This window comes from Poeciliopsis prolifica, unplaced genomic scaffold, assembly GCF_027474105.1.
Source record: "Poeciliopsis prolifica strain line A6 unplaced genomic scaffold, Auburn_PproV2 SCAFFOLD027, whole genome shotgun sequence".
Taxonomy (NCBI): Eukaryota; Metazoa; Chordata; class Actinopteri; order Cyprinodontiformes; family Poeciliidae; genus Poeciliopsis; species Poeciliopsis prolifica.
The window spans coordinates 5,605,377-5,630,975 of record NW_026562402.1 but is presented as its reverse complement, the minus strand read 5'-3'; the positions used below and the strand labels follow the sequence as shown (position 1 = coordinate 5,630,975).

General features: G+C 40.8%; 1 protein-coding gene across 3 annotated transcripts; it reads left to right on the top strand.

The window, feature by feature from the left end:
• The first annotated feature begins 447 nt into the window (after positions 1-447).
• nadka (NAD kinase a) lies at positions 448-25,265 on the top strand. Of its 3 annotated transcripts, XM_055048485.1 has the most exons (13): positions 448-605; positions 1,825-1,924; positions 10,253-10,423; positions 13,031-13,114; positions 21,053-21,182; positions 21,263-21,371; positions 21,467-21,552; positions 21,632-21,734; positions 21,833-21,975; positions 22,216-22,315; positions 22,567-22,724; positions 23,524-23,606; positions 23,952-25,265. In XM_055048485.1, exons 2-13 carry the CDS (start codon positions 1,902-1,904, stop codon positions 24,097-24,099), a joined length of 1,338 nt encoding a protein of 445 aa, XP_054904460.1. In that variant the 5' UTR covers positions 448-605; positions 1,825-1,901; the 3' UTR covers positions 24,100-25,265. The 3 variants fall into 3 exon arrangements, with proteins under 3 accessions (XP_054904460.1, XP_054904461.1, XP_054904462.1); XM_055048486.1 differs by lacking the exons at positions 448-605; positions 1,825-1,924 and adding an exon at positions 9,515-9,653; XM_055048487.1 differs by lacking the exons at positions 448-605; positions 1,825-1,924; positions 10,253-10,423; positions 13,031-13,114 and adding an exon at positions 19,003-19,385.
• Positions 25,266-25,599: the final 334 nt, after the last annotated feature.

Genomic DNA, 25,599 nt, shown 5'->3' with positions numbered 1-25,599 from the left:
ACATAGTGGGTACCAGTTTCGTATCGAGCCCTGTTTTAGGGGTGCTTGAGCCCCCTGAAAAGGATTGCCACCCACCCCGATATTTGGCCGTTAAATATGCGTCCCGTATTGAACCGATACATAATTGTCCGACAGACACGCCTATAATAAACACATCAACAGTAAGTTTGACAATAATGGTCAAAATAAAACACAGGCAATATTAAGGTCAGCTACACTGTCGTGGCGAGAGCTGAAGGACCCCTGAACGCCACGGACGGACGCTGAACGTCACGGTTGCCTAGAGACGGACACTCCGCAGCCGCGGTGAGCTGCTATCAACCCGCGTCTTTTTAAATCATCCTCCATCTTATTCCATGTCCTTAGAAGAAAAAACGCTTTAAAAAATACAGACGTGAGTGAAAAGACGCGCATTATAAGCTGAACAATTTCCGTGAGGATGGATACTGTGAACACAGAAAGATAAAACAATGTGTCCGTCATGGCGCAGTTTGCTGCTGTGTAACAGACAGAATGGATCAGGAGAGGAACCGCAGACCCGTCAGAACCTAAAGAACCAGAAATTAGCATCTCTTCATCCTCAATCATCTCCTGAGGCTGATATGGTACAGAACATTTTGCTATGACGGATTCAGGCTCTTATTGTGATTTTAGTTGGTTTTAGTTTGATTATTATTATTGCTTAGGATGTTGAGTTTGAATATTTAATAAATAATAACATTAGCCAAAATAAGTGACCAGTTAAAGAACAAATCATACTAATACATTAACACTAAATACATAAATATTTTCCACATTACATTACGTTCTGTGTGCTTTATTCACAAATGTTGATATATTTTGTGAATAGTTGTTCAGTGGTCATTTAATGTATTACTTCATTAACATTTTATTAATATTGTTTACTAGTTTGGATAACCTGACTTCCAGTCAATGAAGAAAAAAAACATACAAAGCAAAAATGCACCAGACCACGAGGGGTTCTGAAAAAATTTTAATGAATAAATGTCTTTTTAAAATATGTGGTGGTTGATTTTTTTTTTTAAACCTTCACAATTTTATTTTAACAATGAATTAAAAATTATAGTGCTGCACTTTTAGCTGCTGTATTGAGGTAGGATCACACATTCTTATTTAAAGAAAAAGGCCAAAAGCCACACAACGTTCAGATAAAAATAAAGGTAATGCAATATAAAGTTCAGGTTAATGACTAATTTTCATGAGTCATTCACCTGAACTTCTACCTTGATAATAAACTGCTTTTAGTAAAATGTTCTTCAAATGACTGGAAATGCATAGTTTTGAGTAGATTTTATTTTAATGTTCAGGGGAGCAGACCCCACCAGGACTGTCACTCCACAGCTGTATGTTTCTCATTAACGTTAGGATATGTTGGCAGGTATGATGTGGTCTTGAGATTCTGTTTCAAACTGAGTGCATACACCTTTGTAAAAGATAAAGGTTCTCTGATTTTACTCTTTATAAGTATATGTTTGAGTAAAATCAACATTGTTCTTTTATTTTATGAGTTACTGACATGTCTCTTTTGTTTGTGAAAGTATGTAAATAAGCATTTAGATTTAGAAAACGCACCAACTAATATCTTCTCATGGCTCATCGCCCTGCTGGGGGCTAAACACCCCTAAAAGTCAAATCCTAGAATCGCCCCTACAGCACAAAAAGGTTTTAAAGGAATATTTTCTATAACTAAAACTCATGCAGTGTAAAGCATTTTCTGATCACATCTGGACCCGGTTCAAGTGTGTAATTCTCTACTTTCCCGTCCACCAACTTTCCAATAAAAACTGCTTGCTTGTTTCACAGAAAATCAGGAAAAGAATGAATCAATTTTTCTGACGCACCAAGACCTCAAGATTCCTGAAGCAGAGGGGAGATCACAGATGTGCTGTCAGGTGATGTGTGAGTAAGTCAAACGTCCTTCACAATGTTCAGTTCTTTTATTTTAAAGGGAACAAAGACACCAGCCAGGCTGGATGGAAACAAATTTACTCATTTTTCAGAAGACCTTGACACATGACATATGATGCCAAGAGATCCTTCAGTCACAGGAAGAGTCAAATGTTGAGCTTTCTATTATTTTATCTAATTTAGTGTGTTTGTATCAAATAAGAGGCTCAGCTTGTGTTATAAAATTTGTTTTGAAAGTGGAATTCATTTAATTAATATGTTGAATACTTTTCAATTTCTTTACCAGTAACTAAGTTTGTGGTTGGGTGAAAATCAGCATTCTTGGTTGATTTTACTTCCTCCAAGCAGTAAAAACATAAAATGATTTTAGAACTATTATAAAAAACAAAAGTACATGAGAGTCTAAACCTTGAAGGTTAGTAAAAAATGTAGATTGCACTGCAGTAGAGTTAGCAAATATTGACAGATTGTGTGCTTCCTGCCTCAGCACAGCTGATAATAACTTATTGGTCATTAACAGGCTTTTACTAATGCCGTAATTATTTCTATCAGGAGAGTTAGAGCAGAGAGGAGAGACAGATTAAATGCTTCATTAACAGTGATCTCCAGCTACGTTCCGGGTGAGAGGAGGGGTCACCCTGGACAGGTCGCCAGCCTGTCACAGGGCAACACAGAGACAGACAAGACAAACAACCATGCACGCACACACACACACACACCCACACACACGCCTCGGAGAGATCAATTAACCTGACAGTCATGTGTTTGGACTGAGGAAGGTAGCCGGAGTACCCGGAGAGAACCTGCGCGTACACAGGGAGAACATAAAGACCCCGGGCCAGGAATCGAACCCAGGACCTTCTTGCTACAGGGCAGCAGTGCTACCAACTGTGCCACTGTGCAGCCCTCCCAAATGCTCATTTAAATAATTATTCTGTTTAAATGCTTTTGTTGCATTTCTAGGTGAAACACATAAAATATCCATCACTAACACCCCCCTTATTATTCTTATTATTCTTTAAATGCAGCAGATTTGCTGGATGTCATATTTTCAGACTCACCATCCATATTTTCCTCTGTCTTGAATATCACATGAATTCCTCAGGGACATTTTTTTATAGTTGAAATTAAGAATCAACTATGACCTGAGAAAATCTTTTGTGGTCCTGATTTAATAATTCAATGCTGAATATGACAAATTTCACATATAAATATTCCATCCATCCACCCATCCACCCTCCATCCATCCATCCATCCATCCATCCATCATCCATCCATCCATCCATCCATCCATCCATCCATCCATCCATCCATCCATCCATCCATCCATCCATCCATCCATCCATCCATCCATCCATCCATCCATCCATCCATCCATCCATCCATCCATCCATCCATCCATCCATCCATCCATCCATCCATCCATCCATCCATCCATCCATCCATCCATCCATCCATCCATCCATCCATTGTCTTCAGGTAATCCAGGGTCAGGTCGCGGGGTAGCAGCTTCAGAAGGGAGGCCCAGACTTCCCTCTCCTCAGCCACTTCTTCCAGCTCCTCTGGGGGAATCCCAAGAAGTTCCCAGGCCAGCCAGGAGACATAGTCTCTCCAGTGTGTCCTGTAACTTTCCTGGGGCCTCCTCCTGGTGGGATGTGCCCACAACACCTCACCAGGGAGGCGTACAGGAGCCAAGCCACCTCAAATGGCTCCTCTCGATGTGGAGGAGCACCGGCTTTACTCTGAGTCCCTCCCGGATGACTGAGCTTCTCACCCTATTTCTGAGGGAGAGCCCAGACACCTCATGGAGAAAACCCATTTCAGCCGCTTGTATCCATGATCTCGATCTTTCGGTCATGACCCAAAGCTCATGACCCAAAGCTCATGACCATAGATGAGGGTAGGAACGTAAATCAACTGGTAAATTGAGAGCTTTGCTTTTTGGCTCAGCTCTCTCTTCACTACGAAGCGGGCGCTGTATGGCAGCGCCCGCTTCATGGCAGATGTTGCACCAATCCCCCTGTCGATCTCCCGCTCCCTTCTTCCCCATTTGTGAAGAAGATCCCGAGATACTTAAACTCCTCCACTTGGGGCAGAACACTCCTCTCGACCCTTTTCCAGCTCAAGACCATGGCCTTGGACTTGGAGGCACTGATCCTCGTCCTGGCCGCTTCACAGTCGGCGGTGAACCTCTCCAGTGAGAGCTGCAGATCACTTCCTGATGGGGCCAATCGGACCACATCATCCGCAAAAGCAGAGATGTAATCCTAAGGCCACCAAAACGGATTCCCTCTAGTCCAATGTTCCACGACCAGGACGAAAATAACACTGCTCTTCCTGATTCCAAGGTCTGACTGTCCGATGGACCCTCCATTCCAGAACCCATGAAAAGACCTTACCAGGGTGGCTTCAGAGTGTGATCCCCCAGTAGTTGGAACACATTCTGTGGTCCCCCTTTTTGAATAGGGGGACCAGCACCCTGGTCTGTCAATCCAGGGGAACTGTCCCTCTTGCTCAGACAATATTGCAAAGTTGTATTAACCAACACACCCCCACAACATCAAGAACTTTAAGAAACTCCAGGAAAATCTCATCCACCCACAGGGCCTTTCTCTGAGGTACTTTTTACCCACCTCAGTGACATCTGCACCACAAATTGGAAAGCTCTACTCAAGGTCCTCAGGCTCAGCTTCCTCAGTGGAAGACGCGTTGGTGGAATTGATGGATAGATAGATTTTATTACACAGACTCAAAGTCCGAATTTATATAAAAAAGAAAAAAAAAACGATAAAAGAATAAAAAGTGCGTTAAAAAATGGCAATTAACTCGTCAGGAGGAAATTATACCAATCTCTCCAGAGTACAGATGAGTATTTTACGGCACTAAGTTTAACATTCGTCAACAATAAAATAATTAGACTCGTTTACACGACAAATAAATTTAAACATAAACTTCCTTAAAACAGCCATCAAAGTGCTGACGCGAGCAGATACAAACAGTTAACTGGCACTGGGCTTACTTAAGAAAAATCTTAAGGCATCATCAAAAGCCACCTTAAATCTTTGAGAAATTGAGAAGTTCTTCACTGAATCATATCCAATGACACACAATGAAAGGAGTGGAGGAAGGTGAACCGTCTGGTCAAAATACCGGATGATGAACCAGAATCCATTTGAAGTCAATAATATGCATTTAGGTCTCACTTAATGTTGAATTTCCCCAGTACAATTTTACAAACTATTCCTTAGAAAGGAATTTCTGTTTGTTCAAAATAATAATTTGCTATGTCATAAATCTGTGACGTAATTGCTGCTTGAAGAAATCCTAACATCATATATTTACCTGCAAATAAAATCCCTTCCACACACATACTCCTCCAACTCTTACAGTCAGCAGTCGACGTTTCACTCTGCATTGATGTGTCCGTTCCAAAAGTTTTAGCTTGAGTCGTTGTTGAATTCTTCACTTGCCCACATTTCCTTTTTAAAATTTCTGTTTCTGGTAATGTTTTGGATGAAGTTTGAAGCTGCTTTGGTTTATAAGTCATAGCTTCTGTCTGTGTCGATATTTCTTTTGTATGTCGTTTGGATTCTGATGTCGAATGTTCTGTTTGTGTCGATTTTTGGGAAAATAATTTTGGCTTCGTATATTCATTGGTGAAATTTTCAGTTGGAACTCCAAAGTTTGTTGTTATATTTTCTCCAGCAGCATCAAACTCGTCCTTGATGCTTTTTGCACATTTTTGTAGCAGCACTTGCTCCTCTTGCTTTAACTCCAGCTGCACTTTCAAGTCCCTATTTGAGTCTCTCAGAGACTCTGTCAGCTCATACATCTCTCCAATCATTCGCTCATTTTGGACTATCTGAGCCATAAATTTTCTGTTTTCCTCCTCCAAGTTCAAAATTTTTTCGGCAGAACTGTCTTGTGTGTTTCTTGAAATTGTAGCGTCTTCCGTCAGTGCTGATATCTTTGACTTCAGTCTAGTGATCTCTGCTTTCAATCCATTATTCTCTTGTGTCAAAAAGGATTGATTTTTTACTCTTTCTTCTTCTGTATCCATCATCTGATTTTTCAGCGCTGTTAATGTTGATACTTTGTGTTTCAGTTTAGCCATGTTTTGTGAAAGTTGTTCTGTTTCACTTTGGTGTTCGTCTTCTCTGATTTCTGCCTGAAGTTCCAGATTGTACACAGTTTCTCTCAGTCGTTGGATTTCCTGAGTAAATTTTAAACACCTTTCTTGAAGAAGCTCTTCAAAATTCTCACAAACCTTATTTTTCATTCTCACCGTAAAACTATCGATTTTTCCTACGATTTAAGCGTGTCTTCTTAAAGCGGTCGCTCTGTTTCAAATGAGAGGAGCAAACTATTCAGCATTCTACGTCACCAACATTTATTGCGTCATAATGACAACCGGCTCTGACGATCTGTGCTACCTGTCAGATTTTCTCAACTCTGCGTCACGATCGCTGTCTAAGCGAGTATCGCTCTGAGCATGCGCAGTGCTAATGTAGGCTTGACAGTCCGAAGAACCGAAGAACCGCCTTATAACGTGACAGAAACAATTAAAACTGACTGAATTCTGAGACGTTTGCAGCTGCGTGACACGTCACCGCGTTCAGTGGCTGTCTTAATAGTCGTATGGCAAGCCGTTTTAACATAAATTCGGTTCCGTCTGACTAGCCGCAATTCCATTCCAGATATCTGAAAATGCATTTTGACTAGACAAAACCACATTTTGACTATCCGGAATGGTAATTTAAGATATCCGCTTTTACATTCTGATTAGTAAGAATAATAATTCAAGATATCTTCAATTACATTTTAACTATTCAAAATTCCTTTCAAGATATATCAAATGACGTCACTGGATCTGTAATTTGACGAGACACATCACCGGAATTACGATTTAAGATATCTTGAACGTAATTATCACTAGTCAAAATTACAATTTTAGATATCTGAATTAAGAATGACGTTGAAGACCCTTTGTGCTGTCAAAACAGTTGCCTGCAGAATTTTATGTTTCCTGCACAAAATTGTCCGTAAATGCCACAAATTAGAAAGAGCTCGGTAATGTTGGAAATGTGGAGAATGCAAAACTTCATGAACTATAAGACTGCTAATGATATCTGCAAAAAAAAAAAAAAAAAATCTCTTTATTCAATTGGAACTCCAACCAAACCAAAGCAGCTTCAAACTTCATCCAAAACAGAAATTTTAAAAAGGAAATGTGGGCAGGTAAAGAATTCAACAACTACTCAAGCTAAAATTGCTTTGTCAATCCTTTTTCAACATTAAAGTTGTGCATTGTCAAACATCTTTTTTAGTTTTTTCTATTTTTCATTGTTTTATTAAACTTTCAAATTGCCACATAAATCAGTGACGCTTTGACTAGACAGAATGCTAATTCAAGATATCAATAATGTCATTTTTACTAGTCAGAATGTTAATTTAAGATATCTTAAATAGAAAAGTTGAATAATTCAAGATATCTCTAATTCACTTAGAGATATCTTAAAAGGAATTTTGACTCGTCAAAATTATAATTTAGTTTTATCTAGTCATTATTTGGTTTTAAGATAGCTATAATTTAATTTCCACGAGTCAAAACTACATTTCTCCTATCCAAAAATACATTTAAGATATCTTGAATTATGGACTAATTAGAGATATCTTTAATTAGAATTATGACTATTCAAAACTACAATCGAGATATCTTGAATTTACTTTTTAACTAGTCATAATTTAATTGTAGATATCTGAAATGTGTATTGCAGATAGTCAGTAATTCATTGTAGATATCTTGAATTGAAGTCCCCATTCAAAACAATGGTAAATCTGATGTCATTTTGACTAGTCAGAATGTAATTAGAGATATCTCAAATAGGTATTTTGTCTAGTCAAAATATAATTAGAGATATCTTAAATTGCTAAACTGTCTAGTCATAAAGCAATTTGAGATATCTGGAATGTAAGGGCAGTAAAACCGAATTTATGTTAAAAAGCTTGCCATACAAAGTGGGGGGAGCAGCCAGAGATTTTATTTGAGTAAAAACCAATGCCTCATGATTACTCAAGAAAAAGGAAAAGTATGGCGCAGTAAAACGACTGTTTTCCCAAAACTTTCACTCAAATAAGTGTAACTGAGTAAATGTAATTAGTGATTATCAGGGCCGTGCAGAGATCTTTGGGGGGACAGGGGCTCAAAGTTAAAAAAGAGCACATTGAACTAGATCTTCAAACACCGTACAAACCCATATTAATCAAAAATTTAATTGGATCCTGCTATATCATTCCCATCATGCGGGTACAATGCAAAGTAAATGTAGTATATTTTCCCCAATAGGTATAAAGTTGCTGTTTCAGTCCTGGAGGGCTGAATTGATCTGAGACTGTAGCTGTTAAACAAACCATCGGAGAGAAGGTCACAGGTTATGAAATAAGCAAATTCTAAATGGTCTAATTGTAACACAGACCATAGATCTGCATTAAACCTGTAGGTAGCATCATTTATAGAGAATGACAATGTTATTAAATTTTATTTAATTCATTCAGCTGGGAAAAAAAATACATGTAGGATTTAATTAGGAACTTTACTTTTAAAAATTTAAAGAATCATCTTGATAATTTGATTGTTGTGTTACCATGGCTACTATATGGTGTAATCTAATCTTTGTGTTTGAATTGGTTTTGTTCACAAATACATCACAGCAAATAACCAATAATCAGTGATTGATTTTAAACTCAGCTAATAAACCTGGTCTCCCTCTCACAGATTCACCTTATCGATATTTAAACATGTTAGTGATGGTTCGTAGTAGGAAGGGCTTCTTAGGGGGGGGATTCTGTCTAAGGCCCCACATCACCTTGGGCCGGCCCTGCACGAACAGCCGCTGCGCATCTCTGGAATCTACCTGGAATCACCTGAATACCCAGGTGGCCCCTTTCTTTCTATTTGTCGGTGGGACCAACTCAGACTGCCTGTAGCGAACCGGACTTTTAGCAGCCTGATTACGTTAAAGTCAAAAGTTTCTCTGCAGCCGAAGCATTTCTGTGTTTTGGGGCGAGATGAGAGTCATTAGACTGAGGGCAGCCAGACTGATTTATTTTGCTAAAGTATTACATTTTGCTAAATGTTATTGCTGAGGGGCATAAACAGGTCTTTTGACATACAGATTAAAAATACAAATAAAAAAATTGAAAAAAAATGTTTTGGGAAAAAAAAAACTCAAAAAGGGCACTGGGGGTATCAGAAATAAAAGGGGCTGGGGCTCAAGCTCCCCTTGCCCCACCCCCTCTGCACGTGTCTGGTTATCATCCACCTCTAAGTTGAATATATGCTGAAAAAGATGATTTGTCCACTCTTAACCTATGATTATTTTCTTGTGCCTTTTTTATTTATTTTTACTATTTTATTAATAGCGAGGATACACTGCATTAATATTGGTTGCGACTTTTTTTTATATATATATATAGTATTATTTCTTCTTTTCGTGCAAATATCGTTTCATTCCTTTATCTGGACGAGGTGAGGAACTCGCTATTTGACGTCACCAGTTTGAGCGCGACTGATTGGCCAGTCGGGATCAGGAAGCGGTGAGCTGACTGTTGACAGCTCTCCGCTGATCGGAGATGGTGAAGCGCTGTAATCTTAGCCTATAGTCCTTCGGCGGTTTTCTGAGCGTCAGCCGAGTCGTCCTACCGGAAGGTTTCCTGCGAAAGAGGTAAAGTTGGAAGCCAGAAACAGCGCGACGCTGCGTTTTCTACGACGCACCGGGAGCTGAACTCGCTAACTCTAGTTTAGCTGCTCCATGACTCGATCCTTCACACTTTTTTCGCAGAGTCTCCCTTTGCTCCAAACGCTGCATTTTTAGACTTTCTTTAAGTCGTACTTTAAAAAAAAAGATAAAAAAAATAGATTTTAAAAAAAGCTTGCCAAGCCACCAATAATAGTAATAACGAGCTTTTAGCTACTGCTACAGCTTACATAATTGTGAAGATATGGCCTGCTAACCTGCAGCATCCTGGAGAAACACCGAGCATTATATGAACAAGCTGCTGAACAAGCTGCTCCGGATACTCTCCAGGATTTAGTGAAACGCAAAAGATCATTTTAAAACGGCGAGAGTTTCAGCAATCACGCTGTGCTTGCATTATATATGTTTCCTCAGTTAGTTGTGCAAGTTTTTACACTGAGGGGTTCTGAAACGAAGCTGCAGTCCCAAAACTGTTTGTCCCTCCCATGCATACCAGGCAGATTACACAGGACACGATTGTTTTGTAACCATTCCTGCACAGTGGCTCAACAGTGTTGACTTGTCAGTTCACTTAGAGCCTGGCAATCAGAGATGGACGCTGGATCGGAGGTGCGACTGGAGGCCCCCACCTTCTGCTGCTCCACCTGCGAGGGAGCACCGATCACAGGTCGCCGTCCCACTCAGCGCATGAAGGCCCGCAGTCTGAGCACCTCCTCAGCCACTTACTCAGACCACAGGTCAGTAGAAACCAGGTACCTACTAAATAGCACAACACGATGGACCCCTTTTTGTACATGTTGTCTTTCTTGTTTTAAGCTCTTTTCAATGTAAATTACACATCAGTCAAAGCCAGAAGCCTTCCAATGGGGAATAGTTGGGGAAAACAGCCAAAAATCAAGATTCCAGGGTTGCTTTTCTGCTAAATGTCACTGAATGTACCTCACGGAAAAATAAGTAAAGCCACCAACCTGTTAAGGCAGCAGACCTATACAGGTCTAGAGGTTGTACAAGTTGTTTCACCATACAATGCCACTGTATGGTAATTTTATATTTAAAGCTACGCAGGCAGAAAACAGGATGTACTTCTTCCACAAGTTCATGCAAACCCGCATGATTGAGAAAAAACTGCAAACTGATTTGCTTCAGTTTCTACAGCATCATCTATCATAACTCCTGCGACTGTCTAGAGATGTGAAGATTTGCTCGTCGGCTAATTCCAGCTGATCAGATCGATTCTCATCTCTTGTCATATCATTGACTTTAAAGGGGTGGTATAATGTGAAATCCACTTCTTTGAGCTTTACGTCACATCATAATATTATTCCCTCATCAAAAATATATCTGGAGTGTTCTTTTGATTTTTTTAAACACATCTTTGAGAAATCCTTGAATGTCTAATGGCAACCGTTCAAGAGGTTTGGTAACAGTTAATTTTCTCCATAGAATTCCTGTCATTATTTTTTTCTTTTTCTCAACAAAAGTTGTGTATGATTTATACAATATATACAAAAATAAAAATGTGAACCAACCATGCTAAACAACCAAAATTGGTTAGCTGGCCAACAAAAGGAGACGAGACGCAACAAAAATGGTCTGTAGAGTCTGGTATCCTCCCTGTAACCATAGTAACAGGCATCAAAAGTGGATAAATAAAACAGCAGAATGAAAAAAATAGAAAACTAACCAGAAAGGCTTCCAAAAATCCCCATGGAGCAGCAGGAAGAGGAGGCCTGCAGTGAAAATTGAGCCAGGCTTCCTGTTCCCCTCCCTATCTACTACCCCTGTAATCAGATTTGTCGAGGTTCATGTGAGGAGGAGGAAAAAGAGGAGGGGGGGCGTAAAATAAAAACAAGCGTACATGACACAAAATCACCAGCAGAGGGAGTGCTTGTAACACAGCCACTTTTCCTGTCAGTCCATTTGATTTCTGAGGTCCTCTGTGTTGCCATGCTGCAGCAACCATCCCTCCCCCGCCTGGTTGGTGAAGCTTCAGAGCAACTTCTGTTTTTACCGGCGTCATTAGAAATGCTTCCTCAACAACCTTGTCACATTATTTGTTGCACAAACTCTCGACACTTGAGAAATCAACCCGTGTGTGTGGACAGATCCTGCAGCCTTCTTAGAAACAGCCCGATGAAGGGAAAACCTTAAGAGGCTGGAGGTGTTTGTTCCTTGTCGATGTTGTCAGTATCCGTTTGCGAGATGAGGAAATCTGTAAAAAAGAGTGAAAATCTCCCAGGATGGTGAAACGAACTCCCATGAGTATTGTCTTCTTTTTTGCCACCCACACAAGTTTGTTGTGAAATGTGTCTTTTTTTTTACTGCTTTTGAGTGTCAGAAATCCCCTTTTCCTTTATTTTGATGCAATAATTTATATTTAGCTCCTTTTTTTTCTCAAGTGGTTTCAGGAGTCACAAAAATCAACATGTGTCAGAGCCAACTCACTTTTAAAAATAAGGCGGCTTTTCGTCATCCTGCGGGATCCTTATTTCCAGATGAATGATGCATGCATTTAAAATAAGTGCATCCAACTCAGGAGAGCAAATTTCATTATATCAGGTCATTTAAAGCTTCACTTTTCTGATATCTCTAGTGACTTTTTATCAGGAAAAAAAATCAATTGACAAATCTAGTTACCTTTTTTCTGTGTTGTTGGAGACTTTAATGGTGATAATTCTCTTTTAAATTCATTTAAATTCAAATTTTGCTACAGCAACTCATTTAAGGTTTCATTTTTTTGATGTTGGATTAATTTATTCCAGTGATCTCAAATACAAATAAAAGTAGCTTGAAACAGCTGAATTTAAGCTCAGTGAATCAGAGTAGGGGAGTCGGTTGACTCAGTAAAGGGATGTGAAGTGACACAACATGTTGTAAGATTTATTTCTCCCTTTTAAGAAACCTGCTTTGCTACAAACCACAACTTTTTTTTAGTTGTCTGGAAAAAGTGTGTTTATGATTGTTAAACGTTGACTTCTGTTTTCTGGGCTACAGCTTCAATGTGTTTGTTTTAAAGCACTACCTGACTCCTTTCTCCACGTGTGAGTCGGCAGAGGTTTACAGGTTTATTGGCACAGACTAAGTGCAGGAATCTCTATGTGGACAAAAATTGTCATGGTTGAAATTCCTTGAGCTGCACGTGTTTAATGTGCACATGTTTAATGTGCAGCTCAAGGAATTTCAAGAAATTGCAAAACGAAATAATTGATTTGTACTGATCATATAGAAAAATGTGAGATGTCTTTATTCCAGAGGTCAGATTATTCTGTTATTATCAAATTACTTTGGTTTCTGAAAACATAATCAGCTTTATATACCTGGATGTTTGTTCCTCTCTCTTCCAGGAGGACTCAGTGGCTTCATGGACCGAGTCCTGTCACCACATTTGGCCCGAAGGCATGCATGCTCCAGAACCCACATGCTGTGATGTAAGTTGGACAAAAATGCAGCCAGCTTTTGGTGTCATGAAGCCTCCACCTGTCTAACATGAATAATTTGGTGGGAGTGCAAACGACACTTTTGAACACATAAAATGATACGGTTCTTATTCTGAACGCAGACTTTTCCTAGGCTCCTTCCTGAGAGGCAGTGAAGTAATGTAGGAGTAAAGTTACCATTAGCATGTAGCTGCAGACTCCTGGCACAATCCTGAAGTCCCACTGGCTGCAACGATTTTGGTTTTTGCATGCACACCGCCCACACACAATTTTCACATTAAAACTGCTTTATGCTTCAATCGGTAAAAAATGCACAAAATTTTTCACACAGTGGAAGGATTCATATATTTAAGTTCTTAATTGTCAGAGTAGTTATTTTTATCTTGTAGAAACATCTAGAACGTGAGTTTGCAAATTTACCACAAGGCAGATATCTGCATGCAACATCCAATAAAGAAACAATTATTTTCCTTAGTCTGCAAAAACACATTTCATACTGTGTTATTTGTTTCCAAAAGGGGGTAAATCTATGTCTTTACTAAACATCTAGTGTAAATCAAATGTTTTCGTCCTGGACTATTTCTGCTCAAATTTGTTTTCTAGTCCTGCTAACCTCAACTCTTTCACTCAAGTGTCTCCATATCCTCTTGTGTAACTTGTGAAGTAAGTGTGAAAAACCTTAAATGGTTATTTGCAAATTTAGTCATGCAAAGAACCAGGCAACGAATGAAAACCTGAACTACAACAACAACAACAACAAAAAATGCTTTTTTAGTAGTTAGACAAAGAATCATTTGTTCTTTAAATGCACAGCCTTGCTGCTCTGTGTGCTTAGCGTGAGTTTGCTTTAGCTAATGTGGTTTCTGCTGAAGGCTCTTTGGTATTAAACTTCCCTGGAGTCACACCCAGCAATGTCTGCAGTTGTCAGATCAACCCATTGATTGAAATGTATGTGACGTAAGTTCGACATGTATATCTTGAATGGCGTATCTCCGTTTGCCACAGCTTAACTTGCATGATGCGTATCAAAAAAAGAATGGGAAAGCAAAAAACGTGAACTGAGATGATGAATCCCAATGTTCAGAGTGTGTGTTGTTCTACCTCAACATTAGTAGTTTAATGTTCAGTTATTCCTTAGAAGTTCTCATTACTCATTCGCCATCTGATGTAGTGGTGAGTCTGAACACACAGAGCCGAGACCAAAAGTGTGACACTGTCGTATAACTGAAGTGAACTCCTTATGAAAGCTAAAGGAAGAAGAATCTCAGCTATGCGATGCATTGAGGTTGTTGTTCTTGGCTCTGCTGGCAGATTCTCCAACAATCTGCAAAAACAGATCAAAGGGTTTGATAGTGTAGCTGTGGGAGTGACCAAACATAACGAACCGATGTTTGGTGATTTCCAGGGTGTATTTTAGCAGCTGAGAAGTGACTGTTTTTGCTTTTGCAGTAACATGTCTAGAGGTGGATGGATCAGATGTTTGTGGCCAATTTCTGATCTATGTTTTTTTTGTCAAAAAAAACTGAGATCATTGCTGGCATTGCTGATTTTGGTTGATTCCCTTTAAGAACTATAAAAATATGAAATTATACTACAAAAAACCCTCCTCCTATGAGATAAACTTTTAAAACTGCATGCTAAAACATCTACAAAATGATAAGAGTGGATATTTATATCGTTTGCATTTCTTTATCTACAGTAAGCTAGTTGGCTCTCTACAAGCTGTAAGCAGGATAACAGCCTGTAGTGTCCAAGTGCTTATCTGAACCTAACACCTGCCATGACAGTCGATCAGAGAGTAAAACATGGCAACTTTAAAATAAAATGTTCTGCTTTCTTAGCAGCTTTTAAGCCTTGCTTTCTCTTGCTCTCTCGCAGCCAGAATTGACTGCAGACATGTCCTGAGATGTCCAGAAATTGTAGTTTCTTATTCAATCTTGTAGATGTTTCATCCGACTTTGTATTTTGACACCTTAATGATACTGAACATGGCTAACTTTGAGTCTGTATGACAATTTGCACAGTGACGAGAGTTACTAACCACTTCATGATCAGACATGCAAGCCACCTGAAGAGGTAGTAACATAACCACAACCAAGAGAGAAATCCTTATGCCTTTACCTGTTGATGCCTAGATATGATCATTTTAGTTAGCAATTTTTTTAAAGATGTTGTGGCACTGCTGGAATTTATCTCTGTAAAAATGCAAGCAGAGAAAAGGTGAAAAAAAAATCTGTTGATTGTCAAAGTCCAGGTTGACTTCATTGAAGACTTTGTTTGTAGCCATCTTGCTGCCCCTGACAAGCAACTATTGTGTTTTTCTTTGAACCAATCACTGGTCAGCTTTAGGCTGGTTAAAAACCAGCTCCTTAGAGTCTTGACCCTTGGCTGATGAAAAATGATTACTTCCTTTATTGAACTTATATATTTTACCTACGTAAGTAATGTGGCAGTTTGATGCTAACAAGCTTTCTGGAAATTGCCTCCACTGTAAGTAACCAACCTCCACTGCTAAGAGAGAAGTGCCTCAACGAAGAAGCTATTAATGTCAATTCAGTAATTGGAAGTGACCAACTGGGTCGCTACGTTCACTTCCTCCATTGCCAAAACTACAGGCAGTAATGTGAAGTAATGTTGGAGTAAAGTTACCATTAGCATGTAGCTGCAGACTCCTGGCACAACCCTGAAGTCCCACTGGTTGCAACGATTTTGGTTCCAAAACGGCACAGAAAATCGAGGTCATCGTCCACAACATCTCCTTCTCTTCACTGATTTACCCGGTTTACATTCTAGCAGAGGAATCTATGTAAATGGGAGAAATCACAGAAGGAAAAGTGGAGAGAGATTAGAATCAATTAGAATTGCACAGAAAGGCAGTAACCAGGGCAAGCCAGCTTTAACAAAGCAAACAATGTAGCAATCAGGTCATTTGTAAGTACATTGCTACTTAAAACACATTTTTTTCGTGCCATGCCGTCATTTGCAGACACAATAACATGGACCAAACCCTGCAAACCTCTCCTGTTTTCATTATGTAATGCAAACACCAATGCAATTTTGAAATATGCAGTTGCTTTTGTGCCACCTCGTCTCATTATTGCCTTAAACTGAGCCAGACAGATTGTTAATTGTCGTGAGCATATTGTTTTAAGTCCCCTTATTGTTATAAAAGACTCCAAGTCTTTGCTTTTCTTTTGATTAGTCAAAGCCTGGACTAAACGATGACCTACTGACACCTTCCATCACGTAATGTCCTGCCTGCTGTTTGTTTCCCGCTCACTGTGTCTGTAGGATTAGCATCCTTAGAGCTGCTCGACGGGTTAAAAGTAGCAAAACCAGGCTATCTTTGTCACAAGCAGTGGCTGGGTGGATACAGTGTAGGGAGAGACCAGTGGGGCAATTATCATAGGAAAAGATGATTAGGCATGGAAGACAAAGGTAAAGTGTTTATGTCAGGTGAGGCTAAGGTGGATTTTCTTTTCCCTGATTCTTGTACAAATCACACCAAAATCCACTTTTTTTAAACACTTATTATTTCTTTTATCTCTAAGCTGAGCCATCTTTAAATTGAGGAATTTAAACCGAGGACAGTTCATGTATTGTATTGATCTCCTCCACATCTTTCCACTTGATTTCTCCTTTGTCATTTCTTAGAATTTACTGGAAACAAATTTCTAACATAGTTTCACATTGTAGTTTGCCAAAAAAGTCTTGGCACAGATGTCTTCTGCAAATACATCTGTCAGATAATGTGTTCTAAAGAAACGTTGGCGCACATGATCTTAAGTAAGAGAGGTCGCTTCCTCTTCATTTCATGTATTTTAAATCACAACAAAAGGCTGTAATTGAATCCAGTATTTAGCTGATGAAAGTCTTTGTCCAAGTTTTTTCCATTAGCAAGGACGATTCATGTGGTGCAATTCGATTTGTGACAAAAGAAGGAAGGTTTTCAGAGGATAGCGACATGAAGAGAGGCCAATCCAATCAAATAGCCCCATTGTTGTCTCAAATTATAAAAGTAATATAACCTGAATTTATTTCCATTCTATAGTACATACAGTCTACATGAAATAAAGTGACTAAATATGGAAGAGGCTAAACGACAAAATTCACACTCATCAACTAAAACATTGTAAGGTTTAGCTGGCTAAAAGAATTGATGGATTTCAGCAGACGCTTTGTGGTCATGGCAGCAAGTTTACTGCATGACTTCATGCTGATTCCTACCAACGGGATCAAGAAAAAGAGACAAATAAACTGTAACTTTTTATGCTTCAGTTTTTATCCATGAGAAGTCGGCCTGAAGCACACGGCCTTGAAATAAGAGACGCAACAATTTGCTGACGACTTGTTTAAAAACCTTCCAGTACCCCTGGTATTATCTCCCTGTTTGGACTGCATGCGAACGCCAGCCTAGACGGGCGCTGCTAAGCCGTGTGTACCCACGGCCGCGCAACGACGGCAGACATGCATTTCCAGAACGGCTGGTTTTGTGAAAGTTGTACCCTTCAGAGTCTCCTCCCTCCTTAGTCACACTCCTTCAGGATTGAGGACACCAGATGATCCAGGCCCTTACTCAGCCATCAGGCATCCAAATCAGATACTGGACTGTCAACACAGGCATGACGTACAGCGACTTATGAATATTTCACATGTTAACTCGCATGACAAATCAATGTAGAGATAAAACTCTGTACTTCAGTGACGAGCTTTGTGATTTTACTCTGATACCCTTAAATGCACCATTAGGCCTGTCGCGATAGCAAATTTTCCTCGTCACTAAATTGACACAGAAGTTGATGCAAATGCCTCCTAATAAGTGAACCACAACAGTAGACACACAAACTGGCAATACAAGTTTGTGTACATTACACCAATATCATTTAGGCATCAGCAAACATTAATCATCATCATCATCATTCATTCAATCTCCAGGCACAGAAAAAGGAGTTTGAAGATCTCTGACTTCAACTGGACGAATCGTCACATAGTCACATTAATAAAACAATACTTTTTATTAGTATTGTTGTTTTGAGGCCATTTTAAGGTGATACATTGATTACAGGATAATAATGCAAATTTGATTCCTCAAACAACAGTAGACTTTAATTTTATACAGAACACTGGGACTGGAAGAAGAAAAACGGCAAACAAAGTGTTAAGTGTTAATAAAATTGCCCTTAGAAAAATATCGATGGCAGTTGTCTAGCTCAATTTATTCATTTCTGATTGCGACATGCCCACAATGGTCGGGCCATCGTATAAGAATCGCAAAAAGAAAGCGATCAGAAGTTCACAAAACAAAATTGTGAAAAGGTTCTGATGCGTTTGCAATCAGATCCATTTATTCCAAATAAGGCATCAGTCTGTCTGCGTGGCTCGCATTTAACTAATATTTTACTGGTTGATGAAATTCATATTGTCTTATCACACTCTGGGTGCCTCGGACAAACATGCATCTCTATCTGAACTGTTTATACCCTGCTGTCGGGCCTTTTTACTATTTTATGTAGGATGATAAAAATCCTTCTTACGATGGCAAAAAGTCACATTGTCAGCTTCCACTCATAATCTTTCACTTGTTTATTATTAAAACATATTTTTTTACTTCCTTACTGTAACAGCACACAGGGAAGCTTTAATGCATCATCCTGTTAATGACCAATAAAACCCAGCGGCGCTGTTGCCTCAGAGCAGTTTCGTTGTTTCCTGTCTCTCTAGCTGATCAAGACGCAGAATGAGGTCATGCAGGTGGAAGAACCTTGGCGTTGAAGTAAATGTGCCGCCCTCAGTGGCAGCTGAGGTCGTGTTGCTCAGTGAGTCACACCTGTCCAGCGAGGAGACGGGAAAGTGGAGTGGGCGGGGCCAGCTCGGCTGCATGGGTGGGGCCCAGCATGCGGAGAGGCCTTAAGAGGAGCAAGAGCTTTACCTCAGGAGCAGAGCGGCAGAGAAGGTTTTAGTGCCGAGTCCTGTCGGGGACAATTAAAGGCTCAGTGGCTGCAGCTCTCAGCTGATCCCCGGGAGGCCTGAGCGCCGCTTCTCAACTTACAACACAGGATTTTATTTAGTGGGAGCTTCAGAATGTGTAGTTGTTAGAGGCGGGATGCGCTGTTCTGAGAGACGCAACCATCGGGAAAGAACCCGCTGAGTCCACCTGAAGCAGCGTCGGCTTTATTTCTTTTTTTTTTATAGCCATGAAGTTTAACCAGTGTGTGACAGAGGAGACACAGGGGAGCCACAGCGAGAACAAAGTCTGGAAATGGTGAGAAATTAACTCCTTTTTTTTTTTTTTTTCTTGCCCCAGAGAGAGAGGTAAAACTGACCAAACCTGGCTGTAAGTCATCAGTTCAGGGCTGAGAACAACAAGTTCCTAGAGGTGGAGCGATGAACGCAGGTAGTCGCTGCTAACGGCGCGTGTGATCAAAGGCGGGATGTGGTTTGGACACAAACCAAAGGGGAAGGTCGGGGTGTGGACACTTTGAGGTGATCCGGCGAGGAACTGGTCCTGAATAGATCAGAGGGTCACCGCCGAGTCGCTTTGTCTCCTCCGGCTCACAGGGAAGCTATTCTGGTCAGTTTTCTTCTGGGGAAGAGAGAGATTTCTCTAGAACTGGGTTAGTCTGTGTTGAAAACATCCCAGCTCTGCCTTTTTGAAGGTTTTGTGTTTGGTTGTGTTGCATTGTTGGGGGGAAGTTTTAGTTTAAAAAAATAAATAAATAAAAAGAGGAACTTGAAATGTGACTATGTGACAATTCGTCCAGTTGAAGTCAGAGATCTTCAAACTACTTTTTCTGTTCCTGGAGATTGAATGCATGATGATGATGATGATGATGATGATGATTAATGTTTGCTGATGCCTAAATAATATTGGTGTACTGTACACAAACTTGTATTTCTAGTTTGTTGTGGTTCACTTATTAGGAGGCATTTCCATCAAAAAAACTCTTCTAACAAATATTTACCGTTATCTAATTAATTTTCTCTGAAACAGAAAAGTAATTATTCCTACTCCTTGTTAATCAGTGCAGCATATTTATTGTTGCAGCTTTAATCATTTACATTTATTTGTTGTTTTTTTGTGTGTGTCCAAAGATGGAGCTTAAATACCAGCTTAAAGTTTTCAAAATGTTCAGAATATTCTGAGTGTTTAATGTTTAAAGAGCTGCGTTCTGAAGCAGAACAATTTGATATTCAGTTTTTCTACGTTTAAACTTTTCAAAATCAGACGTTCCACTAAAAGAAATACTTTGTAAACTGATTTGATTGAACGGTCTTCACAGGAGACTGGAGAGGAAACATGCCGCAGTTCATAGCAACAGGTGGCCGAGGGGCGGCTTCTGTGAACTATAAAAGCCTCCTGATCGTTTCTTTTTTATTCGCCACGCTCCCACTTTTCTAGGCGATCAGACTCTTTGTCCGGTCGATGTAAAGATGTCATCGTTGCGTAAGAAGAGCACAGTCGAGTCATTCTGTTAGAAATAAAGGCGGCGTGCTGTTCTGTCTGCCATCTGTAGCTAATGAAGCTAACCAACAGAAGCAGACTCTGGGATTCCCTTTGGCACTATCCATATTCTGCTTTTGATACGGAGTATTTTTTGGCGCCATGAAATCGACTTAGTCATATTTATGTAATCATTTTTCCGAGAATTAACTTCTGTGACCCCCTTTTATAATCTGAACGCACTTCTCCTTTCTTCAGAGAAGCTTTCCTGGTTTGTTGTTGAGTTTGTTGGGGTTGAGAAGAGATGAGGCGTTGCAGAACAAGAAAGCTAGACTTTAATCTGATGTGTCTAATTGGATAGATGCTAATCAGTCGTGGTTATGATGCAGCTTTTGTTAGTTAACAGCTCTTATATCAGCTCTCTCGGCTGCTATGTGACGTATTCTTTGTGTGTTTGATCCTCCTAAAGTTGATTTTGTCTCCTTCAGGCATATTCAGGATCCCGCCAGCCAGAGACTGACGTGGAACAAGCCTCCTAAAAGTGTCCTTGTCATCAAGAAGATCCGAGATGCCAGCCTGCTCCAGCCTTTCAAGGAGCTCTGCACGTTCCTCACCGAGGTGACAGATCGCCCTGCCCCTTTCACGCCGCTTCCTTCTGCGTTGTGCGTCACGCGTCTCTTGCTTCTGCATCGCTGCAGGTGAAGAACCTGATGGTTTACGTGGAGAAGAAGGTCCTGGACGATCCGGCCATTTCAGACGATGAAGTTTTCGCCGCCATCACTAAGAAATTTTGCACTTTCAGAGAAGGTACCGATTCAGATCACTAAAGCAATCGATTAATCTACTCCTGTGGGCATTGTGAATATAAATTGTACATGTTTAATGGTGTTTGTGTCGGTCAGATCTGGACGATATCTCCAATCGTGTGGACTTCATCATCTGTCTCGGTGGAGACGGAACGTTGCTGTACGCGTCTTCGCTTTTCCAGGTATCCACCTGGAAAAGATTATTAAAAAAACCACAGTGTCTCTACTTCCTGTTGCCTCATAATGTGTATTTCCTTGCAGGAGAGCGTCCCCCCTGTCATGGCCTTCCACCTGGGCTCTCTGGGCTTCCTGACGCCGTTCAAGTTTGACACGTATCAGTCTCAGGTCACGCAGATCATCGAAGGTTAGTGAACGTTGCCCGACCCGCCCGTCGTCTCGCAGCGCGCATTCTTTCTCTGCGGAGCCCTTGCGTCGCGCGCTCACGAGTGCCTCCGCCCGCAGGAAACGCCGGCATCGTGCTGCGAAGTCGCCTGCAGGTGCGAGTGCTCAAGGAGAACTGGGAGAAGAAGGACACGGTGGACGAGAAGGGCATCATCCTGACCAATAAGGACCTGGAGACCAGCCGCAAAGCCATGCAGTATCAGGTACGTGACGGGATTCCTGTAATTAGGTGGGGGTGTCGTGGTTGATGTTGGTCAGCGCGGTGAACAGGGTGTGACATCACCCTGGTCACCGTGCCAACAGCTTCATCTGAGCCAACAGAGACTCCAGCTGCATATTTCAGGCTTTGGTGTCGGTGTCCTCGCTGGCAGCAAACATGATCCTGACTTCATGGAGAGTTGACTCCTTCCTCTCTCCCCCCCCCTGCTGTCTGTGTGTTTCAGGTTCTTAACGAGGTGGTGGTGGACAGAGGACCCTCCTCCTACCTGTCCAATGTGGACCTCTTCCTGGACGGACACCTGATCACCACGGTGCAGGGAGACGGTGAGTGGACGGGTCGTTAAGCTGACTGCCATTTCTTTATTTCTGTTTTTTTTTTTTTTTGTGCACATTGAAAGCGGTAGGAATATAATTACTGGAAATGATGTTATTGTTGAAAGGATAACGACAAGACAAAAAAATTCATAAAAAAGCCAAAATTGCAGCTGAACCATGTGAGGAGTCGTATTGAGCCGTGCCTGTTCACCGTGAGCCTCGTTCTCCTTGAAACGACCCGCGTCTCTGCTTTGCCTCAGGTTTGATCGTTTCCACGCCGACGGGCAGCACGGCGTACGCGGTGGCCGCCGGAGCCTCCATGATCCACCCCAACGTCCCGGCCATCATGATCACCCCCATCTGCCCTCACTCCCTGTCCTTCAGACCCATCGTGGTACCTGCCGGAGTGGAGCTCCAGGTACGTGTCCAACAGCGCCTCCTCTGGCTGGAAATGGAGCTGCGTTCTCCTTTTATAAACAAAGAAAAACAAAGAAAAACAAAAACAGGAGGAAGTGGGGAATTTTCTGGGGGAAATTAGTGTTTTGTAAGAGGTTAAAAATGAACTAAATTCAAATGTTTTTGTGTTTTTTCTTAATTATGGTTAGTCGGTTGAAGTTTAAAAATAAAAAGGGAAGGAAATTAAATAGTCAACATTTTGTCAGAAATGGATGCAGAGATGTGTAGCGTTTCTACAAAGAGGCAGAATTAATACCCCTTAAAGTATTCTTCATATTTTATCACATCACTGCTACGTTTTGATTTTCATGTGATGAGACACATATGGTATTTTTTTTACCATATAAACATCTGAAACATGCTGCATACATTGTATGTTCAGTGTCTTTGCTTTGATTTTCCTAAATAAAACCCAGTGAAGACATTTGGATTTGAAAGGAAAGTGTTTAAAGGGACGACGACGTTGACTAGCGATGTTGGGAAAATGTCTCGTTCTGCCAGCAGATGATTTCAGAACAAGCTGCTCTATTTTGCTGGAATGTTATTTCAGCATTATTTCAGGTGCACTAAGGTATTTGCACTAGAAGCCAGATCCAAAATACTCTGTTTAGATTTTGTGCTTTTGCCCTGTGGGGTTCTGATCAGCTGGGCGTCCCTTTTCGCTCCATCTAGTTTCTGGTCTTTACACTCGACGGTAAAAGTTACGCCCGTGTTTTCTTCAGAGCGGTCTGAGCATGTCCTCCTTCCTCCTCTCCTCTCAGATAAAGCTGTCTCCTGATGCCAGGAACACGGCCTGGGTGTCGTTCGACGGCAGGAAGAGACAGGAGATCTGCCACGGAGACAGGTCGGTCCGCACGCCGAGCTGCTCGCCGTCCGAATAAAAGGTTGCTTGAGTAACCATGTTGACGGACAAGGCGACACTCAACACTCAGGCTTTGTTACATAAACTTATCAGGCTCTTTAATTGGCTTGAGTCACAGTCAATCCCTCTCTTTATGTAACATGAATTGACCTTCCTGGTTTTTGCAATGAAATGCCCAGTGTTGCTCAACAGGGGATTCCACCTCCATGTACTTCACATCAGTGTCCACTTTGTTCTTTTTACCGCAAATTTTTCTATTTCCTTGTCCTGCTCTTATTTGGACCAACCTTTTTTCTTGTTGCTTTTCTTCCTTCATGCCTCTTCCAGTATCACCATCACCACTTCCTGCTTCCCTGTTCCCTCCATCTGCTTCCGAGACCCGGTGAACGACTGGTTCGAGAGCCTGGCCACGTGTTTACACTGGAACGTGAGGAAGAAGCAGAACTACCTCAGCTCGGAGGACGAAGAGTTCTGAAGGACCGCTCCTTTCGCCCGCCGCCGCCGCCGAGAGCCTGCAGCTCTTCACTTTAATATTGGCAAGAATCAAAGTGCAGTGATTTCGGACGTGTAATCAAAAAGGAAAGCAACACACTGCAACTCTTAGGTTGGCGTTGAACCCAAACGCACAGTCGGGTGGCGTCATAGTGCTGTTGTTGGTTTGCGCTGAAACTTTTTCCACATTCAGGGAGACATTTTTTTGTTGTTGTTGTTGAAGGAAATCAACTCTCTGCTGAAGCAAAGACCAAACTAGAGTAGAAAAACTCCAGTTCATGTTTAACTACGAACTAATGAGACTGTGCAGAATGTGCCTTAAACACTGCTATCATCAGGATAAATTGATATTTCGAGGTTACCAAATTTGTGGGGTTTTTTTAATGTAACATTTGCCATGTTTGTCTTTCCTGTTAGCAGAACTGAACACATGGCTGTGTTTTAGATCGTTTACTGAATCAAAGGAGGCCCAAAGCGAGCCACTTCTTACTGATGTCTGGTTTTAAAGAGTTTTTCCTTTAAGCCTCCGCCAAACATTTTAAAACCTCTATTTTTTTAGACCGATGTCTGTGGGCTCTGATGGTCTGTGCGTGAATGTTGATTGTCACAAACTTGCCGCGTTTCCCACAGTGCAGCCTACATGTACTCTTCAAAATGGCCTATGTTAACGTCTGCCGGCCGTCCAGATGTTGGTTTTAAATCGACTCAACAGATCAATCATTCCTCTTAACCCTGTACATAAATGTAAAACGCTAATAAGCTGTTGTTTTGTTTTGAATAATGTTTATTCACAAGTTTACAGTGTATTATTACTGAAAATAAATCTATTTGCTACTTTTTATACAGTGACGAGCTTGTCGCTTGTTGATTTTTGTCGATGTGGAACAGCCTGGTGTCTGACGATCCTTTCGAAACGCATTCCAGGACAAACGTGATTTGTCTGACTTTTAATAGGAAAGAGACCAGCTGGTTCGTCGCCAGTGTCGGCCTCGACTGTTCTCCATAAAGCGCTTTTCACTTTTGTAACCGAGAGCCTGCAACTCTAACTTTTGCATTGGCAAGTTTGATAAATGTGTCCAAGAAGCTATTGTTTTTTTTTTTGTTTGTTTTCTTCCATAACACCTTAATAAATAGAAAGTTGCAGCAGGAGTCGTCGTCTTTGCTTTTTATAATATACATCTATGTAAGAATTACTCCTGATGTCTTATTTGCTTCTGTACTCAAAATATTAAAGTGTTGATACGTCTCAATTCAGAAAGTGACACCTGTCCCATATCATTTTAAAAGCTATGATAATTGATCAGTTTTTGATTGTGGCTTATAATTAATGAAAACGAGTTAAGATTTTGTTTTGACATCTCTGTAATAATGGGTGTGGGTTTATGTTCGGGGTGGGATTTTTAACGCCGTCATTTTAATTCATGAAAGGTTTTTGCGCATTACATTTTAACCTCCGGCCTGAACCTTTGTATTCACGCGTTTC